Below are 23,541 nucleotides of genomic sequence, written 5' to 3' on the forward strand. Positions count from 1 at the left end.
TAGTTTACCACCACCTTATGTGCTGGTGGAACCTGCTTCACATCAGTAAAATATTCAGAGGACCATCACAGCCCGGCTCTGTGGACTTAACAAAGGCTGCCTGTCTATCTCTCCATCTCCAGTGGCAGCCATTCAGACAGTCAATAGAAGAGATTAACAAAGGGAAGGCTGCTGTTCCGCTCTGCTCTGCTTTGCTTTCTGAGTGGACCCACTAACAGACTGACAGAAGGGATGTTTTTATGCTCTCTTTCTGTCTCTCTCTGTCTCTTGCTGTGGTTTACTCTCTGTGCAGCAAATCCTTTCTCACTGGGATCTGAGCAAGATGAAGCAGGACCATGAAAAGAGACACCCACTTCAGTGGAGGTGTAAAAAAGAGGTGGTGTGTGAGTGACAGATGCCTGAGAGCAAACGCACTGTATTTATGCATTATGAGACTTACCCCTTTGGTAAATGCTGACTGATATCCTGTATAGCCTGTATGTCAGTCCGCTCCTTTGTACTTTGCTGAGAGGCTCCTGTCAACATTCCTGCAGATTTGTACTGTTCTCAGATCATCTCATATAAGCAGACAAGAAGCCATTTTAACTTTTAGAGTGCTGTCATGTTCACATATTATTCTCTGTGATGGGCTTCCAAACTCAAATTCATCGTCTGTTCTTGTTGCTCTGAACCCCCTGAGAAAAATATTTGCAAACACAACTTGTGTACATCATGACATATACATGAAACAGGCTCTCAGAGCAAATTCTGAGAGCCTTGTGTACAAAAACATTTGCATTCAAGAAGTTCACATGGCGGATATTTCTGTGGCTATTCGTAGATATTTCAAAAGCATTTGAGTAGAGTTGACACCTGCATAGGATGCCTATAATTGGACACCAGTGTAAAGTCCTGTCAGATGCTGGGGGCCAAAAGGCTGTGTGCCTTCTAAAGCATCACCTTACACCTTATATAAAATATATATCTTAAATTTGCTTGGATAAAATTTAAATATTATAGTAGTATTAATAGTATAGTAGGGTGTCTGGACCATATCAACTCAAACAAACTCTAACATTTTTACTATATCCATAAAAGTATTTTACAGATTATTTTGAGAAAGAGGGGAAAAAAAAGGCAAACTAGTGGATCTGTATAGTAGATATACAGTATGACTTTAGTGGAGGCATCAGTTTTAGCAGATGGACACCAAAATGTTTCTCACAGGATGGCTCTATTTTTAGTGTATCATGAAGACTGGCGTCAGTGTTGTTTTGGCCTGGCTATAAAAAAAAACAACTCTGACTTATAAAATTTGATTTAGACAACTTTATGGCCTTGGCTTGGTGCAGTGGGTAAATAGCACTGCTTTTAAAGCAGCACATCTCATGACTGCAGGGGTCTGAAAGCATAGCTCTACCCCTGCGGTAGCCTTCCAGTCTCCTCTGTTCATCTTTATTATACAATAGAATAAAATAAATGAATACTAGAGTTGTTTGTCGTCTGTGTTGCCATGCGGTGTGTGTGATGTCCTGTGCCATCCGTCCGACCGTATCTGCACACTTTGTTCACTCTTTTATTGTTCCGACCATCTGCCCTCACTTCCCCTGCTGCTCCTCCCTTCATTTTTTAAAAATCACTTTCACTTATGATGTGAAAATACACACATGCGCGTGCACAAAGACACTTGCATGGACAGAGCTGAGTGACCTTAGTGTTAAGTGATTCATCCTTATTGTTCTTGTTCTTCCTCTTTTTTTCTTGTCCCCTTTGCTTGCTCCTCCCTGTCTCTCTCCCTGTCTTTTTTTTTTAGGGCTGTGGTGGAGAAATATCTCTTGGAGAAGTCTCGTCTGGTCTCTAGAGAGAAGAACGAGAGGTGAGGAAGGACAGGCTGGGTCTTGACCTCTCATCCCCACTGACCTTCATGGGCCCCTCTGCACAAACATGGGGAGTTTCCCCTGGGTGCCTCTGACGGTTGGATATGAAGTTCAGCTGAAGGATTCAGTCTTTAGTCTTTGACTTTGCACATTTATCTGCCCAAACACACCCCTATACACATACTCACATATTCAGACAGATAGAGATAGTGAAATATCTGTGTATGTTAATTCTTCTATTAATAGCTGCGTGTCCATAGTGAACTGAATGTTACCCACCGACATTAAAGTGGACATACGTATACTGTAAAGTGTGTATACTTGATCGTACTCTTACACATTGAATGTAGCAGTCATGGATCATATGAATGTACTTTGGTTTTGGCCTCATTTTAATGAGACATCCAGTGATTCCAGTTTGTTTGAGTTAAAAATAACTGTTGCTACATAAGCAAATGATAAAGTAAAAAAAAAAAAAAAATCACTTTCCTGTATGTCAGTTGTGAGAGACACTGCCTCATTTGCAGGTCACATCACCCAAGCCTGTATTACTCACAGTGACATTCTCTGTGAGTAACTAGACTATCTGTCTGTTGCTACTTGTGTGACTAAGGGAAGTGAGCAAATCCTCCTCTGTGTTTTCATTTGCTGTGTAATATAGATTACTGATGAATGAGTCAAAAGAAGAGACTGACAGATTTTGATTACCACTAGTTTGTCACATCAATGAAATTAACAAAACACCCTGACTAAATAATAGTTTTTCTAATGAATGTAGTTACAGCTAATCCTTAGCCACAAGGTAGTAGTTCTTTATCTGTTACTGACAGGGGAAGGCTTTTTCTAACTACACAAGTTATGTTTTATCTTTCCAGTTTAGATTTGCACAAACATAGATACACACAGGCACTCATGGGGATTGGTCTGTAAAACCACAGTCTTCCACCGAGCAGCTCAGCTGACACAGTTGGTGCTTTATATAAAAACTTACGGTATTTGTATTTTCAGTATTCAGTAGTTTCCTGTTCAGACTTCCCCATCTAGTTTTCGAAAATGCAGTAACCTTTCATTACCAAGCCTGCTTCCATAACCTTTACTGTTAATAACCTAGCCTACAGTTGCTGTTGACAGAGCATGTTGCCTGTCTAGTCAGGTAGTGAGTCTAATGTATGATATCATTGTCTCTTAGCAATAAGTGTGGAAACTCATTACATTTGTGTGCTGCCGCCTGTCTACCCACCTTCCCGCTGATAGCACGAGTGGAAAATTGTTATCAACATAATTGAGCTCCAGACATCGTCTTCTATTAGTGTTTTACAGTTTGTTGACTCTTGGTTTATCACCAAAACTGCCCCTTATTTGTGACCGTAAACATGAAACTTATATCACTGATAACTGCTCACCAGATAATAAAACAAACCAGTGATGAATGCACATATGAATTAATTAATCCAGTGAAGCGTTTGCCAGTGGACATTACATATACATGCTGTGTGTTGTTTTTCCAGGAACTATCACGTGTTTTACTACCTGTTGTTGGGAGCTTCAGAGGAGGAGAAGAAGGAGTTTAAGTTGCTAGCGCCTGAAGACTACTTCTACCTCAAGCAGGTACAGTGCTGCCCGCTGCCCCATCACATCCAGACATCCAGCACTTTACACACTATTTGAAGTAAACAGGAAAAAAAATCCTGACTTTTCCCTTCAATATCATTCTGCCCTGTTCAGTCTGCTCAGCCCTTCTGAGCATCACTTTCCAACTCTAAACGAACTGTAACCTGTTGTAATTCACTGTGAATGGACCTGGTATTCATACAGACTGTCAAGCTTCTCAATAAGCTGCCTAGCTTACTGCGCACATGTGAACTGCATGTTAATCAAGCTGTCTTTGTTCTCTCACTCGTTTATATTCCCCTCTGCCCACACTCTCCTTTTCATTTACCTCTGTTCTTCACCTGTTTATTTTTCCACTTTGTGCTTTTGCTTTCATTTTCTCATCTTCACGCACTCACACTGTCTTTCCTTCCTTGCAGCAAAACTTTAAGATTGAAGATGAGGAAGACCTGCGTCATGACTTTGAAAGGCTGCAGCAAGCAATGGAGATGGTTGGCTTCCTTCCTGCCACTAAGAAACAGTGAGTGAATCTGTGAACATGTACAGTTATTTTGGTCTGAGCATTGAGTTACATTACCAAAAATATAAATGACAACAAAGAAACTTTTAGAGCACCAACAACACAACAACAACTGCATCTAACGGGCTAATGTTGCAATTTATCGGAGTCAGTATGCAGATACAATGCTTCTATTCAGTTTGAGCAGCAACTGCATGTGTCATATGACTGTATTGTAGCTGTTGCTTTCAGTTTATGTAATTTTTATGACTCGTTTGCAGGATATTTTCTGTCCTCTCGGCCATCTTGTATCTGGGCAACGTGACCTACAGGAGGAAGTCGACGGGACGGGACGAAGGGTTGGATGTGGGACCACCAGAGGTCCTGGCTACACTCTCTGACCTCCTAAAGGTAAAATATTTCTGTGCATGTTTGTGACTCCAAACTTTCCACTCTGTCAGGGAGTTGTGTGTAAATGCCAGCATTAACCTGTGGGTGTCCCTCCCAGGTTAAAGAGGAGCTGCTGGTCGAGGCGCTGACAAAGAGGAAAACGGTGACAGTCAACGACAAGCTGATCCTCCCTTACAGCCACTCTGAGGTAGGCACCAGCCATGGAGACATCTCTGCATCTTGTCATTACTTTAACAGTGTCCAACTGCACTCTAATGGTGCCCTTGTAGGTCTGATTCTTCCTTATGCCTTTCTACGTCTTCCTCTTTATCGATGCCACACCTTCTGTAGATATATTACTTCCATTCAGTGTGTAATATTCAATGCACATTTGCCTTCATCTGTCTGCATTTTTTTTTTATATGTTGTCATATAATCTTCTTCCAAAGCGCGCTGTCAAACAGAACCTATGCTCATGGATGTTTTTGTCACAATATTCATCACCATTCTCTCATCAGGCTATCACAGCCAGAGACTCCATGGCCAAATCTCTGTACAGTGCCTTGTTTGACTGGATCGTCCTACGCATCAATCATGCATTGCTTAACAAGAAAGACATGGAGGAATCTGTCCCGGTGAGACACACGCTCTCACACCAACACAGAAAATACATGCAGATGGATCCATCTTCACATTATGAAACACTACAAATATTCTTTTCTTTGAGCTGATGATTGTCATTCCCTTCCCTGCTTCTTACTACTGTTCGGTTGCTGTTCATGGTCCTGTTTTCCAGTGCTTGTCCATTGGAGTCCTGGACATTTTCGGCTTTGAGGACTTTGAGACAAACAGCTTTGAGCAGTTCTGTATCAACTACGCAAACGAGCAGCTGCAGTATTACTTCAACCATCACATCTTCAATCTGGAACAGGTGAGCAGTTTTGTTTAACCCCCCCCCATCCTAAAGTAATTCAATGGGACATTCCTAACATCACACCCCCAGAAGATTTGCTTCCTTGTGATACAAACTTAAGACAGTCTTCTGCTCCAAAAAAAAGATATATATATATATTTTTTTTAAATATTGGTAACCTTTTCTTTTTGAGATTAGTTGGTTAAATAATTCAGGTTACAAGATCAGCAGGGAAATTTCCAAACATCCTGCCATGACTTCACCAGTTAGCTGGTTCACTGAAATGTTCCTTCCTGCCTCATGCAGGAAGAGTACCAGGCAGAGGGAATCACCTGGCACAACATCGACTACACAGACAATGTGGGCTGTATCCATCTCATTAGCAAGAAGCCCACTGGCCTGCTCTACCTGCTGGATGAGGAGAGCAAGTAAGACACACCTACAGATGATTCACTCAGTTTCTTTCATGTCTTATGGATGCAGGTAGGAATTAAGTTTGTTTTGAATTTGACAAATCAGTTGAATTTGTCCATTTATCTGTATTTTCTTTTTCCTTTTCCCTTTCCCCTCTGCTCTGTGCCTGTGTTTCAGCTTTCCGCATGCCACAGATGAGACACTATTAGCCAAATTCAAGCAGCAGCACCAGGGCAACAAATACTTTGTCCCCACAGCAGTCATGGAGCCTGCCTTCGTCATTCGCCACTTTGCTGGAAAAGTCAAATATCAAATCAAGGTAAACAGAAAGATGGACAGAAAAGCCACAGGTAACATGACAATATCTGATTACATTAAGCACAAACAGAAGACAAGCTTTTGGGTTTTAAATTCCACTTTCAGTTACACTTAAATATGATCTCGACCGATGTTTGTTTGTGGGTTGATGGTGGCTTTTTGTAATGTTCTTGACACGTTTGACCTCACCAGGATTTCCGGGAGAAGAACACAGACCACATGCGTCCCGATATTGTGGCATTGTTGCGGAGCAGTGACCGTGCATATGTGCGGCAGCTCATCGGCATGGACCCGGTGGCCATGTTTCGGTGGGGCATCCTGCGTGCCACCATCAGAGGCATTGCTGCTTTCAATGAGGCGGGCCGTTCCTGGGCCGCCAAAACTTCAGGTATAGTATTGGTGTGAACCTCTTCTGGGTAAAATAATCCCAAAAATGACAACATGTTAATTCTGAAAAATACTCAAGCTTAATCAGTCAGAATTAATTTAGCTTTGCAACATGGATTTTGTGCATCAGTTCTGGTGATTTACTGTCAAGTACTAACCAAAAGTGTCATGTCATAGCTTCATCCTCAGACCACTAGTGCAGCTTATACTGCAACTTCTGGCTACTGCTGTTTCTCTGCTCTGTAATTAGCCTTTCAGGTCAGCACATAGAGGAATATGAAGTTCAGAACGTGAGGCTTTAGGAGATTTTGACATTTTCTCTACAATTCTCAATCCTCCAGACTATTTATGAGCTCTCAGTAAAATGAAAACAACAAAAACTGCTGCAGTCAGGTGACTCTGATCAGCCTTTATGCTGCCAGGAAACGTCTTATGATTAATACACTGTTTCACTTGTTAATAATGTGTGTTGTGTGTTTATGTTTTAGGTGTTGTCCGTCCAATCTCCAGAACTCCTTTAGGAGAGCTTCAGCGGTCCAATGCCCCAATAGAAAGAATGTACAAGTAAGTAAAGTACATAATTGAATGTGAAACTTGTCTCACTTGGTCTGTGTTGTGTTTGGACTGGTTTTCTAACCCTCAGGTCTGTTTCCTTTGGAGAAATCCCTCTATCATAGTACCTGTGGACGTGGAGCAGACTGTCGGTCCTGTTCATTTTGAGTTTAATAATCCTGGTACTCTTCACTTTCATGAAACACAGACCCATGATTTTAAGTGAGATCAACTAAATGCACAGCCTTCAGGTGGCTGCCACTTTTCTTCCACTCACAGGGAAACTACACAGTAACATATTTTCAGTTTGATGGTCCTTGTTGATGGTGAAGGAAATGTTTAAATTGGTTGGTGGAACTGTGGATCTCCTCAGTGATCTTGTGGTACTGGATGAGATGAGGAAGGACAATGTCAGACACCTACTGTAAACTGTTCAGCTGAATTCTTATGTCTCATTGGAACGGAATCCACCAAAACACAGACACCTGACAGACAAATCCTCCTTCACCTCATCTCAGTCACCCAAATCCTCTCCACCCTTTGGTGACCCCAGTGTGTGCGGTTCTCTCCTCTCCCTCTCCCCTCCACAGACGAGCGTCTATGCTCGATTTCTACTTTGATCACTCAGAGGAGCGCCCTCTTGAGGCCTTTGAAGACATCTTTGCTAGCTATGAGAGTAAGAAGTAAGTGAATTTGGTGGACAGGAGAAAAGAATGAAGACATGAGGCCAAGCAGGAAAGAAATGTGCTTTATTTTGGGTAAACAGTGTCGGTTTTGTCCATTCTCTTGAGTTTTCTCCCACCTTCAAAAAAAAACTGAATATTTATTTAGCTTTTTAATATGATTAAATGAGAGGGAATTCAAGGTAAAAGGCATTTGGCTTTTACCTTGAATTCCCTCTCTTCCCTCACTGTAATCCCAATCTTTTTCTGTAGCTGCGATAATCTCTCTCCTTCCTCGTGTTTATTATTCTTGCTATAGAGCACAGGAAGGTGTTTGTACTGGCCTGCTCTGATTAGCTACCCGGATTACTTACATCAACTGTGAATCACTGGAAGCACACATGTATTCAAACACATACAGACCCCTAGTCAAATAGACAAAGAAAATTAGGAGAGCTTTCTCAGAATGGAACAAAACCACAGAGAATACTTTTGGATTGTTGGGCCCTCTGAACCTTGACTTTCTACCTCCTGCTTTCAGATCTGAAATTACTGGGTTGTGTTTTTTAAGACAGAATATCTAACCTAACTGTTGAACCTCTAAGCACACTGTTACCATTATTTAATCACCCAGAGCTGCAACAACAGAGGTGTAGAGGTCAGGTTCACTGTGACTCATTTACTACATACGCTGCCCATTTCTTCACTGCTTTGCCTCCTCTGTTTTCATTGTCATTCATGGTAAGTATTGAAAAGCATTGCATGGACAAGCTCTGGGACATGGAAATGTCTCCACATTAACCTCATCAGACTCCGTGTGCAGTGTAACACCAGCACCAGATAAAGGACCATAAATCCAAAAACCTCACCAGTAACAACTTACAGTCACACAGCCAGTAACAATTCCAGCATGGAAACAGATGGCCAGCCACTCTGAACGTCAGCTCAGCTCTGCATGTTAACTACCACAGTGGCAGGGATACAGGGTGTGAATACAACCCCTACATGCCCCCATGTCTCTTTGTGTGTGTGTGTCTTTTTCTGTTTTTAAAAGGGATATGGCAGCATGGTTGGGTGGTCTAGTGTGTCTTGTGGTTTCCATGTACATAAACATGAGCAGCGGGAGAATACATTACATGGGTTATTCTTCACGGATGAGCAGAGAGCAAAAGCTGAAGTTTCTCTTGATAGCAGACCCCCAACTATCCTGCAGTGTGTGTTCTTGTCTTGGGTTACTGCGGTGGTGTGTTTTCCTCCAAGGTGTCTTAACAGTGGTGTGCTGTCACTCCCCGCTTTATGGGTTTGTTTTTATTTTTCCTCCCTTCGTCCTTTTGTGGGTTTTTCCAACCTTTCTTCTGTTTTTCCTCTCCCTCCTCCCCCTCTCCCTCCCACTCCACTCTGGGTGTTTGTTTATGGTGTGATCAGAGACATGCATGCAGAGATCATCAGCTCCATTAAGAACTTGCAGCTGGATGGTGAGGACCCTCGCAAGCTGCTGCAGTCCTGGGGTCGCCTCCGCTTCCCGCGACACGTCCTCCAGTGAGTCTGCAGACAGACCTGGCGTCAGCTCTTCTCTGAATTAGTCCAGTGTAGTCGGCTCATCAGCAGACATTACATGAATAGCACTGTTTGTAGATAGTATCTAGTTTTCTTGAAGGGCTCAAACTCAAACGCCTTGAATACTTATTTTGGTGATTGCTGCATGGACATCATCAGAAGACTGTGCTGGCATGTGAGGACTTTTGGAGCATCTTGTGAAAATATGTCCCAGTGGCCTCGCAGCATGTTAGAATTTGCAGCAAGTTCTGCAGTCTGACAGCAAGATAGAGAACATGAACATGTCTGTCTGTATGGAGAGTCTCTGCTGGGCTGATTGTTTAGGTTCTACTTCCCATCTCCTGCAGCAAACTCCTGCCTCCACTTCACCATCATCCTTTTCCTGTCACTCATTCCTTGCCTTGCCTTTGTCCATCATTTGTCCCGTCTTCCAGGTGCAACCCTTGATTCATCACTGACTGACACTGCGCATGAAGAAGTCACCCCTCCGTACTAACCCGACTTCTCACACGCCATTTCATCCTCCTGCCTCAGCTTTTAACACTTCACTCCCTCAGACTCAACCTGCTTCTTTTTTTTTTCCCTTTTTTCCACAGGAAAAACAAGAGCATCAGACAGAAGCAGGTCATCCCCAAGGTAAACCTGAGGAAATGAACTGTGACACAAAAATTAGAGACAAATAAAAAGAAAAATGCTTCTACAGTCATATAAACCAAGGAAGGCAGTTTGCCTTCCTTTTGTTAGAATCGTAATGACTGAGTGCAAGTGGGAGATAACTTCACTGTATTACTGCTGTGCAGAATTTGCTGGATTCTCGGTCTCTGAAGTTCATTGTGAGCCTGACGCTGCACGATCGCACTACCAAGTCTCTGCTCCACCTGCACAAGAAGAAGAAGCCCCCTAGCATCAGTGCTCAGTTCCAGGTAGAATCACTCAGCTCATTATACACAGAAACTGGGCATTTTACGCCTAACACACCATCCATCAGCAGCAGTCCCCACCATTTAGCAAACCCGTCTCGTTGTTTCCTTCAGACTTCTCTGACCAAACTCCTGGAGACTCTGAACAGAGCAGAGCCTTTCTTCATTCGCTGTATCCGCTCCAATGCTGAGAAGGTAAGACTCTGTTTAATAGCTTCTGTTCAAATATTGAATGTTTTCTTCCAGCTTAAAGGCATTACAAGAGGAAATCTTGAGTGTACATTGTGCATATAGTGTAATTTTGTGTACCTCTCTTAAACAAATCTTTTACCTTTTGTAAACTGAAGCAAGATTATATTAAACAGGATTTTAAAGTCAATATAAAACCTGAGGTATGAAAATTGTCACAATGATATATTATATCAGCGATTGTTACTTTGTGAATATGTGAATCTTAAATGCTAAGAATATAACCAAATGTGCTTCTTGTGTCCTTATAAATGAGCAGAGGGAGATGTATCTGGATGAGGCCTTGGTGGTTCAGCAGCTGCGATACACAGGAATGCTGGAAACTGTTCGTATTAGGAGGTCAGGCTACGGAGCCAAGTACACATTCCAGGTACTGCAAAGTTACCCCTCTTTTAGGAACATCCATGAGATAATCACGCAGCATGTAGAATGTCACACCAGGCACTGAAGATGTAGTATTTTGACTTTGAATAGAAGCTGATACAATGGCCTGCAACAGCACCACTAACACACATGAAGACAAGGTCACAATGTAATTCAAGATAAATATCTTTATGAAATCCTTGGCCCACAGTTTTCAGAGATGTTGAAATTCTTACTGTGCTGTAATGATGAAACATGTTGATGACATTGCTGTATGTAACATATGTACTGTTTAATACCTGACATGAGGTTTGGGTTATTCATCACTACAACATGTCCTGCCTTGAGTAGTCCATAAGGCCTTTGTTTTCTCGTCTCTGCAGGAGTTTATTGAGCAGTTCGGCGTTTTGCTGCCGAAGAACGCCACACCTTGTAAAGAGGACATCTCAGCACTGCTTGAGAAGAAGATGGGCCTGGACCCCACTACGTACCAGATAGGCAAAACAAAGGTGCTCTGTTGTATACTTTCAGTTCATTTTATGTTCTTGTCTCCCTTTGTTTCTGTACAATTTTGAATGTCATTCATCTGAATTCTAGTGCATTTCTCTCTCTTCAGGTCTTCTTGAAGGAGTTGGAGCGACAGCAGCTGCAGGACACGCTGCACAAGGATGTAATGCGTAAGATTATCTTCCTTCAGCGTTGGTTCAGAGCTCGTCTGCAGAGGAAAGAGTTTTTGGACATGAGACAGGCAGCCATCTTGATCCAGGTAAACACACATGCAACATTTAAGATTTTGGCCTGCTGTGTCACTATATTAGTTTGAATTGTTTTGTTCCTTTTTTAATATTTGGGAGAGAATTAAACAATCCGGATATTCCCTCTCCTCTCTATTAGTGTTCATGGCGTGGGTACTGCAAGGAGGAGCAAAGGCGACGTGCAGCCACTTTGATCCAGGCTGTGTGGAGAGGGCACAGACAGAGGTTCGAGTACCACCGCCAAAGACGAGGTGCTACCAAAATACAAGCCTTGGTCAGAGGCCATTCAGCACGCAGGAGGTAAGAACATAGACACAGTCCATGTCTCTATAGTATCTATAGTTGGTTTTGTTAATACTAAAAGTATGGTCTAGAACAAGTGTGCTGGACCCCTGATGGACATGCTGTAAAAACATTTTTTAAAAAACATGGATGGCTGTCATATTTATGTTTTATGTTTTACAGGTGTCAGTCCATACGTGAGGAGAAACAGAGACTGGAGGAAGAGGAAAAAGAAGCTCAGAGGAGGGCAGAAGAAGAGGAACGAAAGAGGAGGGAAGAGGAGGAAGAGGCAAGAAGAAAAGCAGAGGAGGAAGCAAGGAGGAGGATGGAGGAAGAAGCAAGAAGGAAAGAAGAAGAAGAGGAAACCAGGAGGAGAGCAGAGGAAGAAGAGGCTGCTAGGAAAGAACAGGAAGAGCAGAAGAAGAGAGAAGAGGAGGAGGAGAAAAGGCTGGCAAAAGAGCCTCAAACAAGAGACGATCCAGATATAGAGCTGGTCACAGAGGAGATGCTGGATGACAGCCTCCCCATCCAGGAGATGGAGGAGGAGAGAGGAGAAGAGGATGGAGAAGTTAAATCAGTCTCACATAAAGAGGAGGAGGAACAGGACAAGGATGAAGAGCTGGAGGATGAGGATGAGGAATTAAATTTGGAGGCCTACGGTACCCTGGCTGAGGCTGGACCTCAGCTGGATGAGAAAGAGGAGGAGGAGGAAGAGGAGGATTTGGAGAACCAAACACTAGAACAGTCAGATTCAAAACCAGGTCTGCCCTCTGATGGGGTCACCTCCAAATCACGTACACCCACATCTCCCGGTCAGGCAGCGTCAGGTAAACAGGCTCCGAGCACTACCTCCACACCTTCCAGTGCTCAACATAACAGAGTACGATCTGCAGCTATTAACAGGGGCCAGAAGAGAGAGCAGAGGAGACGAAGAGGGCTGGAACACAACCAGAGAGAGACTGATCGAGCCGCCTCCTCATCCTCAGCCACCAGTAAGGACCAAACATCCCCACCGAAGGGCAAAAGCCAGGAGACCTCTAAGCTGAAAGAGCGATCAGAGAGCAAAGAGCTTGACCAGTACACCTTTGTGGCCTGGAAAATGAAAGAAGACAAGGGAGGGAAGAAGGAAGCAAAAACTTCCCCTCCTCCCGCTTCTGCTCCTGTTCGTCCATCTACGCTGTCCCTGCAGCCCGCTGACACTGCACCTGAGAGAAACGGCCTAGGGGAGGGTGGGGGAGCTGTAAGCCTGCATCGCCGCCCTGGGGCGATTAAAGAGAAGCCCGAGAAGTGGAGGGGAAGGAGAAGTGATGGAGAATACCCTGAGAACACCAGCCCTCCTTCAACCCCCAACCGGGAAGAAAGGAGGAAAAAACAACCACTGTATGTCTTCTGTTATTGGTCATATTCTCAGATCTACCCTCATGTTAGAGGACAAGTCTGGAGATATTCTGTATTTTTCATTCTCGATCAGTAGAATGAATACATTACAAGATCAGTAGAAACAAATGAACTTGGGGCTGAGTGCCACCAACAGGAGATTTGTTAACAATTACAAAAATATAGAATATTGCCAGACTTATCCTTTAAAGTGCAAGAATGGGTTTTTTATCCTGTTTACATAATTTATAGAATTAAATTATAATTATATTTATATATGATTATATAAAGTCACAGTAGATCTTCTAAGAAACATTTCCAACATTTTGTTTGCTTGTGTAAGAAATCCCACAGTTGTCATCTTTTCATAAATTGATTTGTATCTTTATGTCTCTGCCTGTCCATCTGCAGGAGTGAAGCAGCCTCATCATCAATTGACAGTCTGTCTCCAGGTTCTGAAGGAGCTGGCATTGTATCAGCCAGAGAGGTATTTATGTGTTGTATATCTATTTTAATGCAGCATGTCTTGTTTTAAAAGTCCGGATAGATGTTTTTGACATTTAAAATTGCAAAAAATCTGCCCTAACTGTCTAATAATTTCTCAAACCTGTCCTGCAGTTGATTTCCCCCTCAGAAGGCCATGGTGACGGCTCAAAGGGGAGCTCCATCAGAAGGAAACAGCACGGTGGTTCTGGTCACCAAGATTCAGCCCACTCCATGCCATCCACACCAGACAGGTACTGCACTGCACCAAACTGGTTTATACAGTAGACACAGGCTTGTGATGGTTTGTTATTTAATATGACAAAAAGCATTTTGGTCCATACATTTGTTTGTAAAGGAGGTGAGTGAAGCACAGCGCAGGCGACTGTGTCTGTAGTATCAGTGAAGGTAGATTCTGTAATAAAAGAAATCATTAGGAAAGCACTGTGAATTATTCTCACTTTCCTCTAAACCCATTTCAGTGTCTGCTTGAATTAGATTTGTGGGAAAATTTGTTTAACCGATCTACCCTGACCTCCTTGTGTGACGTGTCATGTTCACAGATGGAAATTCCTGATAACTGAATTTCCTATGAATGGATTTATGTGTCCGAAATGTACGCGTAACGCTCAGTCACTGGGCCAAAGCTATAATCAGAGAGAGAGGCATTGGGTGGATTGCTTTGTTTTTAATTTGTATTGTTGCTATGGTGACACAGCTGGAGCACAGCTTGGTTTGTGGCCCTTTAAAAGCAGACTGTTCCCGGATAATTAAGTTTTGATGCCATTTTTAAATACTTGATGTCTTAGTTATTTGCTTAAATTATCTGTTTTGTCTGTTGCCAAGAAATATTCCAGGTCACACACAGCCACAACCGTTAGCAACACTAAGGAGACTGTGCTCTGCTATTAGAAACAAATGAGTTATGAGATATGACTCTGTGATATCGTAAATCCACGCTGGAAAATTTCTTTCCTGCATCCAGCATGAACATCAATCCTTTCAGTGTTATACAACAGTTTTGCTGAACAATATTTATGAGTATTGTCTAAAGCATCTTGTGTGTTTGTGTCCTGCAGGTCAGGTGGTTTCTTCAGCAAGATTTTGAAAAAACGACCCCACAAAGAGGCACAGACTCCGGACAACGGAGAGCTGACACTTTCTCAGGTTCTCAATGAAAAGCCACCAGGAGGGGAAGGTAAACAGTACAAACAGGGAGCAGAAGTTGAGTCTGTCCTTATCAAGCTCTAAAATAATTGTATGGATTTGCTAGAGCAGGGACATTCAGTTCCTTCCTTTAATTTATTTGGGTTTGTTGGGCTTCGTTTGCCCAAACCTGATAGAAAGAAGATTAATTCTATGAAACACTTGAAAAAAATCATTAAACTGTTTATATTTCATCATCGAGACTGAGATCAAATATTGATCTGCGCTAACTAACTGCACTACAACTGCTTTAGTTCACCGCTATCACACCTCATGAAGTGAGACATGGAGAGAAAACACAGGTGTATTATCATTTATTATTCCCGTGCCTCAGCTAACCCTGCTGTTTGCTTTCTGAGAAAATACTGACCCGTGCTGGATCACGCTCAGTGATAACAAAATAACTTTACTTTGGGTTTTGTTTCATCCATGGTACTTATGCATCGTGTACATTCTGCATTAGAAGTCTGAATTAGAAGTCTGAATTAGAAGTTTGAGAACGGAGGTAGAGAAGTAGCACTTTTCCTCATGTAGTCTGTTTTACGATCCTTTTCAGCCCCAACATCTGGACATCCATTCCGGCCTATTTCCCAGCCACACGGTGACCACAGTGATAAAGGTTTAGGCCGTAACCCCTCCATAAAGATCAGTCGTGCCACACGGGTCTCGGAGCAGTGGAATGCCTCGCTGGACCGGGAAATCACCAACTCCAACGAGCTACGGCACCTTGACGAGTTTCTGTGCAACACGGTAAATGAAGGACAATAAGAGGTTTACCAGTTGTAGGGAATAATTTAAGCTTATTTACCCACAAAAATATGTTTTGTTATGTGTTTCTGGTTAGGTCAACGATTTCCGCTCCAGGGGGAAGCCGCTGTCAGCCACAGAGGACATCTTTGTAACGGCCACCAAGCAGTTCAGAGAGAATATCAAAGCCATGTATTCGCTCACAGTAAGTCTGTCTGCAGACACAAAACACATACACAATACATACTGATCAAAGCTCTTCGTCACCATCCTCTCCTCTCCCTCATTTTCTCTCCTGTCCCACAAAATTTTACCAGAAACCCACCATTGCCTACAAAGGTCTGATGACGAGTTACCAGAACAAAGTGATCTACCTGGCGGGCGACAAGAAGAAAGGAGAAGTTCAACTTGTGGTCAATTTGTTCCAGTCAGTGTTGGACGGTTTCATCAGAGGAGAGATGAAAAAGGAGGAAGCTGAACCTGCAAAGGTGAAACACAGATTCATTATCATTCAGTCTAATTAGTCCAGATATGAAAAAGTAATATATTCACACCTTTCTTTGTTTTTGCAGCCCGCTAAAGCTCAGAAGAAGAGGAGGAAAAAAGATAAAAGTGTAAGTGAGCAGAGTTTGGAGTTGTCTTTTGTACAAAATAAATCATAAAATAGATCATTTTAATTCATTATACATTAGGATTTTTAATGGAGCGACTGTCTGTCTTGTTAGATGGAGAGCCCCCTGGATCATGTTTTCGTAAACTATCAGGTCAGCATTATGCAGTCGTGTGACCAGTGTAGCTCTTACATCTGGGGCATGGAGAAGGCCTACGTGTGCAGCTGTGAGTTAACACCCCAACAAAACTCTTTCTCTTGCTTCTCATTTGTGTTCAAAACCTTGAGACTAAATCACCATAATGCATTCATTTATACATTTTTTTTTTAAATCTTGTTTTACAGATTGTAAAATGGTGTGCCATAAGAAGTGCATCTGCAAAATAGTCACTGACTGCTCCACCTTCTGTGCCAAAAAGGTAGGTTTTTATGTCTGGACACACACACAGTCCAAGATTAATGACAGCCTCTGTTCTGCAAGACTCAGCCATATTTTCTCATAAAGTCTGAAACATGGCCCTTGCTGTTCTCTGTTTGTATTTTTAGATAAATGACGGAATATCATAGCACCGGCTTGTAAAATTTAAACACCTCATTTTAACACAGATAAAATAAGTCGGTTGCTCTATTATGACTCAGTGTGAGCCCAAATAAAGGTTCATAAACACTGTCAAGGCCACATGGGAACATTATCAGTCTTTCAATCTTTGTTAAAATAAAAGGTGTTGAAATTTTACTTGCCAATACAGAAATAGGTCCCTATTTAGCTTAATATGCAGTGATGTATTAAGTATCATGTTTTAGTTTTTCAAAAGACTGGTGAACATAACTCTCTTTGACAAATTATATTTAGCAAAGAAACCCAGAGGAACAGTAGCTAACCCAGAAGTGGGGCAGGAACTTGGCTCTCTGTATTGTCCTGCATTAATTCTCCGTGTTTTGAAACTCTGGGGAAGGGAAGTTTGTCATATTTTACCATAATGCTTAAACAAAACTTTCCTTAACCTTAGTTGCAAAGTATAATATTTCAACAATGTACGATTTGGAAGGATGTTGTAGATAGATCGTGGAGAGCGGATTGGATGAGTAGACTTCTTACTGACTGCTGCTGCCTGTCTGAATTCACAGAGTGATGAAGAGTCCGGTGGTCAGCACTTCGGGGTGCGTGTGTGTCATCTGGTCAGCGACAAGAACCCAGTACCCATGGTGCTGGAGATGATGCTGGAGCACGTGGAGATGAACGGCATCTACACTGAGGGCATCTACCGCAAGTCTGGCTCTGCCAACAGAATGAAAGAGCTGCACCAGCGACTGGAAACTGGTTAGATCTGCACAATGTTTACACTTAACTAATGATTAACTGGGCAACTGCATTATCTTTATTTACCAGCCTTTTTGTTTAACTAACCATACACGCAAAAACTCTGTCAATTTCTCTATTGACGAGACATTGTTGATGTATTTAGACCCCAGCCAGGTCTGCCTTGAAGACTACCCCATCCACACGGTGACTGGCCTGGTCAAACAGTGGTTGAGGGAGCTGCCGGACCCACTCATGACTTTCACTCATTACAGTGACTTCCTACATGCAGTGGGTGAGCATACTGTTCCCCACCAGGGGGCAGCATTTTACAGTAGACTTGTTGGTCTGTAGTTTAAATTCTCTTTTTTTTTTTTTTTTTTAAATTGGCTACTAGTCAGGTGAGGCTAAAATTTGACATTTAAGGTGGAAACTGTTAATCACACATGATTAAAAATTAAATAAAGACATTTTTGAAATATGAAGGACTCTTAGTGTTAATATATTATTATGGGTTATGAGTCATTATGTTTTTGTTTTTTTTTTTTACCTTCCTCCAGAACTGCCAGAGAAGCAGGAGCAGCTTCGTGCCATCTACAAAGTGCTGGATGAGCTTCCTATAGCAAACTTCAGCACGTTGGAGAGACTCGTCTTCCACCTCGTCAGGTAGGGATTCTCTCATTGTGGCCTTATATATTTGAATATGTTATATATATATCCACTATTGTTCTCAAAATGTATGCAATCCAAATATCAAACTCACTTATTTTTTTTTGGAGGCTATTTTATCACTTATTACAAATGTATTGAATATATCCCAGAGTGGATATGGATTATAAGTAGATGCAGCTAAATAACTAATAAATTAATATTTAGTAAATTCTCTTTCAGGGTGTGTAAAGAGGAGGCGCATAACCGCATGTCTCCAAACTCGTTGGCCATAGTTTTTGCCCCGTGTGTCCTACGCTGTCCAGACAGCGCTGACCCGCTGCTCAGCATGAAGGATGTTGCCAAGACGACCACGTAAGACTGCCCTGAAAGCAAGAACACCAAAATCTGCTTTTATAATTTAGAATTGTTGCTGTAAATCAATATACATACTCCTACTGTTTGACATCATGTCCTCTCCTCCCTCTGTAGGTGTTTAGAGATGCTCATCAATGAGCAGATAAGACTCTACAATGAGAAGATGGAGGAGATCGAGCAGCTGGAATACGCTGAGGCTCTGGCTGTTAACCAGCTCAAACTCAAGAGAAAAAACACGGTGAGGAACTGAACCCCGCCTCGCTCTGGGTCACCTTTGTTCGATTCAGTGTGCTCCCAAAACAGTGGCAATTTTTAGATTTCTGTTTAGCCTGGATGTAAACGACGAACTCTGAAACATTTAAAAAGTCACCTGTCAGTAATGAATCATGATGAAATACCCTGTGTATTTGTAAATCAGTGTTATTTTTCGACATCATTTAAATCACACAACAACGCCAGTATCAGAAGCTGTCATTCTGCAGTTACATGGGTAACATGGCCGATGTTCCTTGTCTCTCCTTAGCCCTACTGGCATTTACCTCTCAGGTTCTCAGCTCCTTACAAAGGAGTGGTGGTATGTATCAATGGGTTCTTCTGGTACAGTAGATCTAGTAGTTGTAGTGAGTTGTACTGTGCCATGTAGAAGCACTTGTGCATGGCATGTTAGATGTGGGTGACTTTTGACGCTCTGGCTGTATTTTATTTTTTATTATTATTTTTAATCCATCTTTCCTTAATACTTTTTTCACTTCCTTACTAACTGGTAGCAGATTGCATGTTGCTGTTAGTCTGGTTTAGATCTTGCTTGTGATGTGAAGGATTTCCTGTTTGCTATTTTTCTTGCTCTCTCTACGAGAGGACAAGATGGTTCTGGGTTGGTGTTGTACTTGCCATCTTTGGAAGGAATGACTTACCTTTCAAAGCTTGATCGTAATGATGCATATTTGTCTTTGTGCTGTTCCACTGTCTTCATATCTTTTTTTTTTTTCATTGAAAGAAGACCACAAAGTTCTGTATGTCATGTTATTTGTGAAGTGATTAGAGGTGTCTGGGTTTTGGTAGTTGTGTCTTCTAACCCTTTATCGTAGCTATGAACAGTTTGCCCCCCCCTCACACTGATACTGTTTTGAAAGAGCAAATGTGTTTGATAGCTTATTTTTTGTCACTTCATTTATTTTTCTCCCTTTAAATTATTCCTTTTCACAGAAGTGCTGTAAGAATTATGTGTAGGTGCATGAAATCCACAGGCACCATCCACCCTCGCTCTTCTCACTAACAAACCCTGGAATCAGTTTCAGATCTGGCTCAAAGCCATCGCTCTGTTATGGCTATTTCATGTTTTTTGTTACTTATTGTATAAATATAATTAGAATTATATTTATATAACTATGTAATGGACACTTTTAGGTTGAGTTGGGTGACACATCAGATTGTGATGTTATGTCTCCTGCAGATGCATGAGAAGGTCAGTTCTGATCTCAGTGTGGTCCCTGAGAACGAGCCTCTGGACTCGGACACAGAGGCCGAGAAGAACCTGGTGGAACGCATCAAGTCCATCAAACAGGAGAAGTAAAGATGTCTTCTTTATTAATTTGTCTGTATTCACCAAGGTACAGTGTCCCTCTCCAGTCTCTCACCTATCTGGTGTCTTTATCATCTGTTCCTCTGTAGAGAAGACTTGGCCTGCCGATTGCCAGAGATGGAGCAGCCCGGTTCAGACCAGGAGAACTTGGACTCTGAAGCCTCGCTGAGTTCTGAGAGTCTTTTGGACGAGCAGCAGCGCTTATCTGCCCACAGCTCAGAGCCTGAAGGTCAGTATTAAGGTACAGTCTGGACTTTCACTCCTTCTACCTGTTTCTCTGGCTCACCTGTGGGTTTCTGACCAGAGCACTGGGGGCCGCTGGTTTGGGCCCTTCCTGTGTTTTGTGGTGCAGGTCTGGACCAGTGATGGTGATTGGGGCTGTGACGTCTGCTCTGTAACAAAGCAGGTTGGAGGAACAGCAACCGTGTTTGTGTGTTTGTGTGTGTGTTTGTGTGCATACGTGTGCACACCCATGTATGCATGTAAATGCATGTGTGGCATGCTCAAACGTTATCCAAATGAATTAACTGACCATTTGGCACACCATTTCAAATCAAATGCCTAATTGTAGCTCACTGAACATAATTTTTTGTAGACAACATGGTTGCATGATCTTCCATTGGTCTTCACCCTCTCAGGATTAATGTGTGATTCTTTAAGGACAGCATGTATATTTTTCCTCATCTTCCCCTTTTCCTCTCTTCCAGGACAAGGTGGTTCCCAGCTGAGGAGATACAGGCCAATTTGTCCACCCAAACCATCCGACCTGGCCCAGCGACCTAAAGTCCTTGGTGGACGCGTCTTGCTGCCAACGCTCACCCATGCTAGCTCCACCTCTTCTATTTCCAGCTGCGCTTCCTCAACCTCCGAAACCTCCAACGCCTCCATCAGGCCTCTGCTGCGACGCCGTAACCCCATCATCCCAGACACGGTTAAACTCCCCCCAGGCGTCCTCTCCCAGTCCGCAACCTCGAGTCTAGCTCAGACTCACACTCCTCCTGTAAATCAAGCATTTAACTATTTGTTCAAGAGAAGAGATCAGCCGGGCCGCCGTAAAGACAGCACCCAGTCCCTGTACATCGACAGCCCTGATTGTGACCTATTATTGCATTTCTCCTCCTGCCCTCCCTCCGCCTCCTCCTCCTCCTCCTCCATCTCCTTGGTGACACCGTGTCCTCAGCACCAGCACCGTGAGACACAGGCCTCGAAGGGCCAGAGGCGCTTTTCTGATCCTGACGTACCTTGCATGGAAGAGGACGTCTGAGCAGGACAGAACAGAAAAGATGGCGAAGTGAAGAAGATTAAAAGCAACAATCTCTGAACAGACAAAAGGAAATGAGTAGAAATGGCTTTCAGGGTAAACACACGACTGTGATGGGATTGTAGAAAGCCAGGAGAGGATAAAATCACGAATCACATAGAGGAAGAGAAATTATTGGCATGGTGAGATGTGCAAAGATGAACCGAAGAGAGACACAGAGGAGGCTGCTCCAGTTGCTGTCGTCAGAGGGAAGGTGATCAAGGAACTGCTAACATGTTTAAAGTCTTGTTGTCCTGTATGACAGTAAAAAAAAAAAAAACTGGACAAGATGCTGCCGAGCACCTTTTCTATCATTTTGATATATTGTGGTTACTGTCAGCGAATTCAGCAGGGACACAGGCTGGATTTTACTGTAGCCTCATAATGATGGAATTTTGTTTAGTTTTTTTTTGTCTTTCTCCTATTTTTTAAATACATTTGTGCTAATTCAAGGAAATAATAGAGGTTTCAGTCGCACTTTTCATTTCTTAGTTCTCCTACTGAGCAAAACATGCTCACTGAAATGTTAGCTAGTGCCTTGATAATGTACAGTAATTTGAACAAGAAGCTCATTTCTCGTGTTGTTGTTATGGAACAGTACTTGTAGAGGGAGGGAGGGAGGGTTATCTGGGATAAAGAGAGGGTACCTTTGTCTCAGAGTTTTGTGTTTGTTGTACTGAACCAACACGAGACAGACCATGTTCAGAGCAAGGACCTAAACATGCACAGTGACTGTTGTAGAAAGCACATCAGTCTGTCCGCCTCCACCGCCTTTTACCTGCCGCACAGCAAGCACCAGATGCGAAGTCGACGCCCTCACATAGCAAAGGGAAAGGAGAGCAGCACACGCCACTTTTTTTCCTTTTGAGACAACACGAACGCAAAACACAACACCGGCCATTATGCATCAGCCGTGCCACGATGTCTTTAAAGCTCAAAGCCCCTCGGACTCACCTTACCCCTTTTCTAAAAGGAGCTTGGCTTCACTCAGCTGTGGACAGTCCCGTAATGAGCAGGTTCTGCTGATTTCTGCACATTTCAACTTTGTATGAAATGTAATACTAATGTTCCTCTCTGACTGCTGTTGAATGATGTCTGCTAGTCTGTCTGGATTATGAGGAAGATGTGTAATGTGTAACAGAGAGTGTATGGTTGGGACTGAATGACGTGAACTGTAATGGTTATTAGTATTAACATGACAATACAGAACATGATGCTTATAACACCTGCCGCTGTGTGATTTGATCAGGCGCAATTGAAAAAGTTTCTCGCTGTTGATTTTGGGTACATAACACCTTTTTATGCAGTAGACAATGAAGAAGGATCAATTTACAAGTAATTAAAGGATGAATATTCAGGCTATGTACTTTTTTGATATAAGCTATAAACCATCAGAGGTCATTGACAAACTCTCCATAAATTAGTCTCCTCCAAAAAGGGTTAACAGATGCACTTAGACCATTGGCACCCAACATTTTGAATAGTAATATGAAGTAAGATTATATATCCGTGCATCTTGAGTCAGCTCCTTCTTTCTCTCATTTGGGGAGGATTTGATATTTTGATCCACCACACAAATATTTAACCGTGCATTTGCATTTACACAAACAGTCTTTATAATTTATTTGTTAAAACGGACTTCAACAGTGGTTCTGAATCAAAAGAAAAAATTGTGATATGCTGCCTTTATTTTGATTTTTTTTCTTTATTACATTTTAAAAAGTACTTTACAGGCCTAAACTGGTTCCTCATAGGTTACAGACAAATCAGAAGTGATAATCAACAGATGAAAGTCTTTGCTGATGTGTTGAAAATCTTCATCCTCTAACTCTGACATTCAGTCTTTGGGAAAAGCTTATTGTTTTAGTCTCTTCACAACTCGTATAAAGAAATAAGAAGATTCTATATTGATCTGACTGAATGAATTTGGTGCCTGTTTCCAGTGAAGGTGTAGCAATGACTTGATAAAACTGACACACACACACAGAGTACCAGCTGAGGCAGACATTCATGCACCTGTCATCTGACAAGCTGTTATATGTGATTCATTGTGGTCCACCGTGTCTTAACTAAACTGTTTTTCTTTAACTGTAATTCAAAAGGTTTCCACACTGAAAACGGAATGACCTGTGCCAACAGAATGAAGGTATGAAAAATACCATCAACAAACTTACAGCAAGAA

The 23,541-nt window shown here is 42.4% G+C and overlaps 1 protein-coding gene across 6 annotated transcripts in view; it reads left to right on the top strand.

Annotated features, from left to right (window-relative positions):
* Positions 1-21,677, top strand: part of LOC121182944 (unconventional myosin-IXb) — a 53,130-nt gene extending 31,453 nt beyond the window's left edge. The window contains exons 6-44 of one of the 6 annotated variants that reach the window (XR_005894177.1): positions 1,793-1,855; positions 3,365-3,464; positions 3,887-3,987; positions 4,248-4,377; positions 4,475-4,564; positions 4,875-4,991; positions 5,153-5,287; positions 5,576-5,697; positions 5,861-6,002; positions 6,194-6,389; positions 6,877-6,952; positions 9,028-9,141; positions 9,756-9,795; positions 9,960-10,082; positions 10,194-10,274; positions 10,588-10,698; positions 11,075-11,200; positions 11,308-11,457; positions 11,586-11,746; positions 11,912-13,108; positions 13,517-13,592; positions 13,724-13,842; positions 14,668-14,786; positions 15,351-15,544; positions 15,639-15,746; positions 15,859-16,029; positions 16,114-16,155; positions 16,267-16,378; positions 16,497-16,570; positions 17,280-17,472; positions 17,618-17,746; positions 18,012-18,117; positions 18,343-18,474; positions 18,592-18,715; positions 19,001-19,051; positions 19,931-20,046; positions 20,149-20,300; positions 20,412-20,465; positions 20,767-20,836. Coding sequence is in view for 4 of the 6 variants with exons in the window: in XM_041039623.1 (XP_040895557.1) it covers positions 1,793-1,855; positions 3,365-3,464; positions 3,887-3,987; positions 4,248-4,377; positions 4,475-4,564; positions 4,875-4,991; positions 5,153-5,287; positions 5,576-5,697; positions 5,861-6,002; positions 6,194-6,389; positions 6,877-6,952; positions 9,028-9,141; positions 9,756-9,795; positions 9,960-10,082; positions 10,194-10,274; positions 10,588-10,698; positions 11,075-11,200; positions 11,308-11,457; positions 11,586-11,746; positions 11,912-13,108; positions 13,517-13,592; positions 13,724-13,842; positions 14,668-14,786; positions 15,351-15,544; positions 15,639-15,746; positions 15,859-16,029; positions 16,114-16,155; positions 16,267-16,378; positions 16,497-16,570; positions 17,280-17,472; positions 17,618-17,746; positions 18,012-18,117; positions 18,343-18,474; positions 18,592-18,715; positions 19,001-19,051; positions 19,931-20,046; positions 20,149-20,288; positions 20,767-21,323 (5,938 nt within the window). In the remaining 2 variants the exon portion in view is untranslated. Of the gene's footprint in view, positions 1-1,792; positions 1,856-3,364; positions 3,465-3,886; positions 3,988-4,247; positions 4,378-4,474; positions 4,565-4,874; positions 4,992-5,152; positions 5,288-5,575; positions 5,698-5,860; positions 6,003-6,193; positions 6,390-6,876; positions 6,953-9,027; positions 9,142-9,755; positions 9,796-9,959; positions 10,083-10,193; positions 10,275-10,587; positions 10,699-11,074; positions 11,201-11,307; positions 11,458-11,585; positions 11,747-11,911; positions 13,109-13,516; positions 13,593-13,723; positions 13,843-14,667; positions 14,787-15,350; positions 15,545-15,638; positions 15,747-15,858; positions 16,030-16,113; positions 16,156-16,266; positions 16,379-16,496; positions 16,571-17,279; positions 17,473-17,617; positions 17,747-18,011; positions 18,118-18,342; positions 18,475-18,591; positions 18,716-19,000; positions 19,052-19,930; positions 20,047-20,148; positions 20,301-20,411; positions 20,466-20,766 lie in introns of all 6 variants that reach the window. The other 5 variants (XM_041039625.1, XR_005894178.1, XM_041039623.1 and 2 more) reach the window with 5 other exon arrangements.
* Positions 21,678-23,541: the final 1,864 nt, after the last annotated feature.

The sequence above is a fragment of the Toxotes jaculatrix genome, chromosome 6 (assembly GCF_017976425.1).
Source record: "Toxotes jaculatrix isolate fToxJac2 chromosome 6, fToxJac2.pri, whole genome shotgun sequence".
NCBI classification, from domain to species: domain Eukaryota; kingdom Metazoa; phylum Chordata; class Actinopteri; family Toxotidae; genus Toxotes; species Toxotes jaculatrix.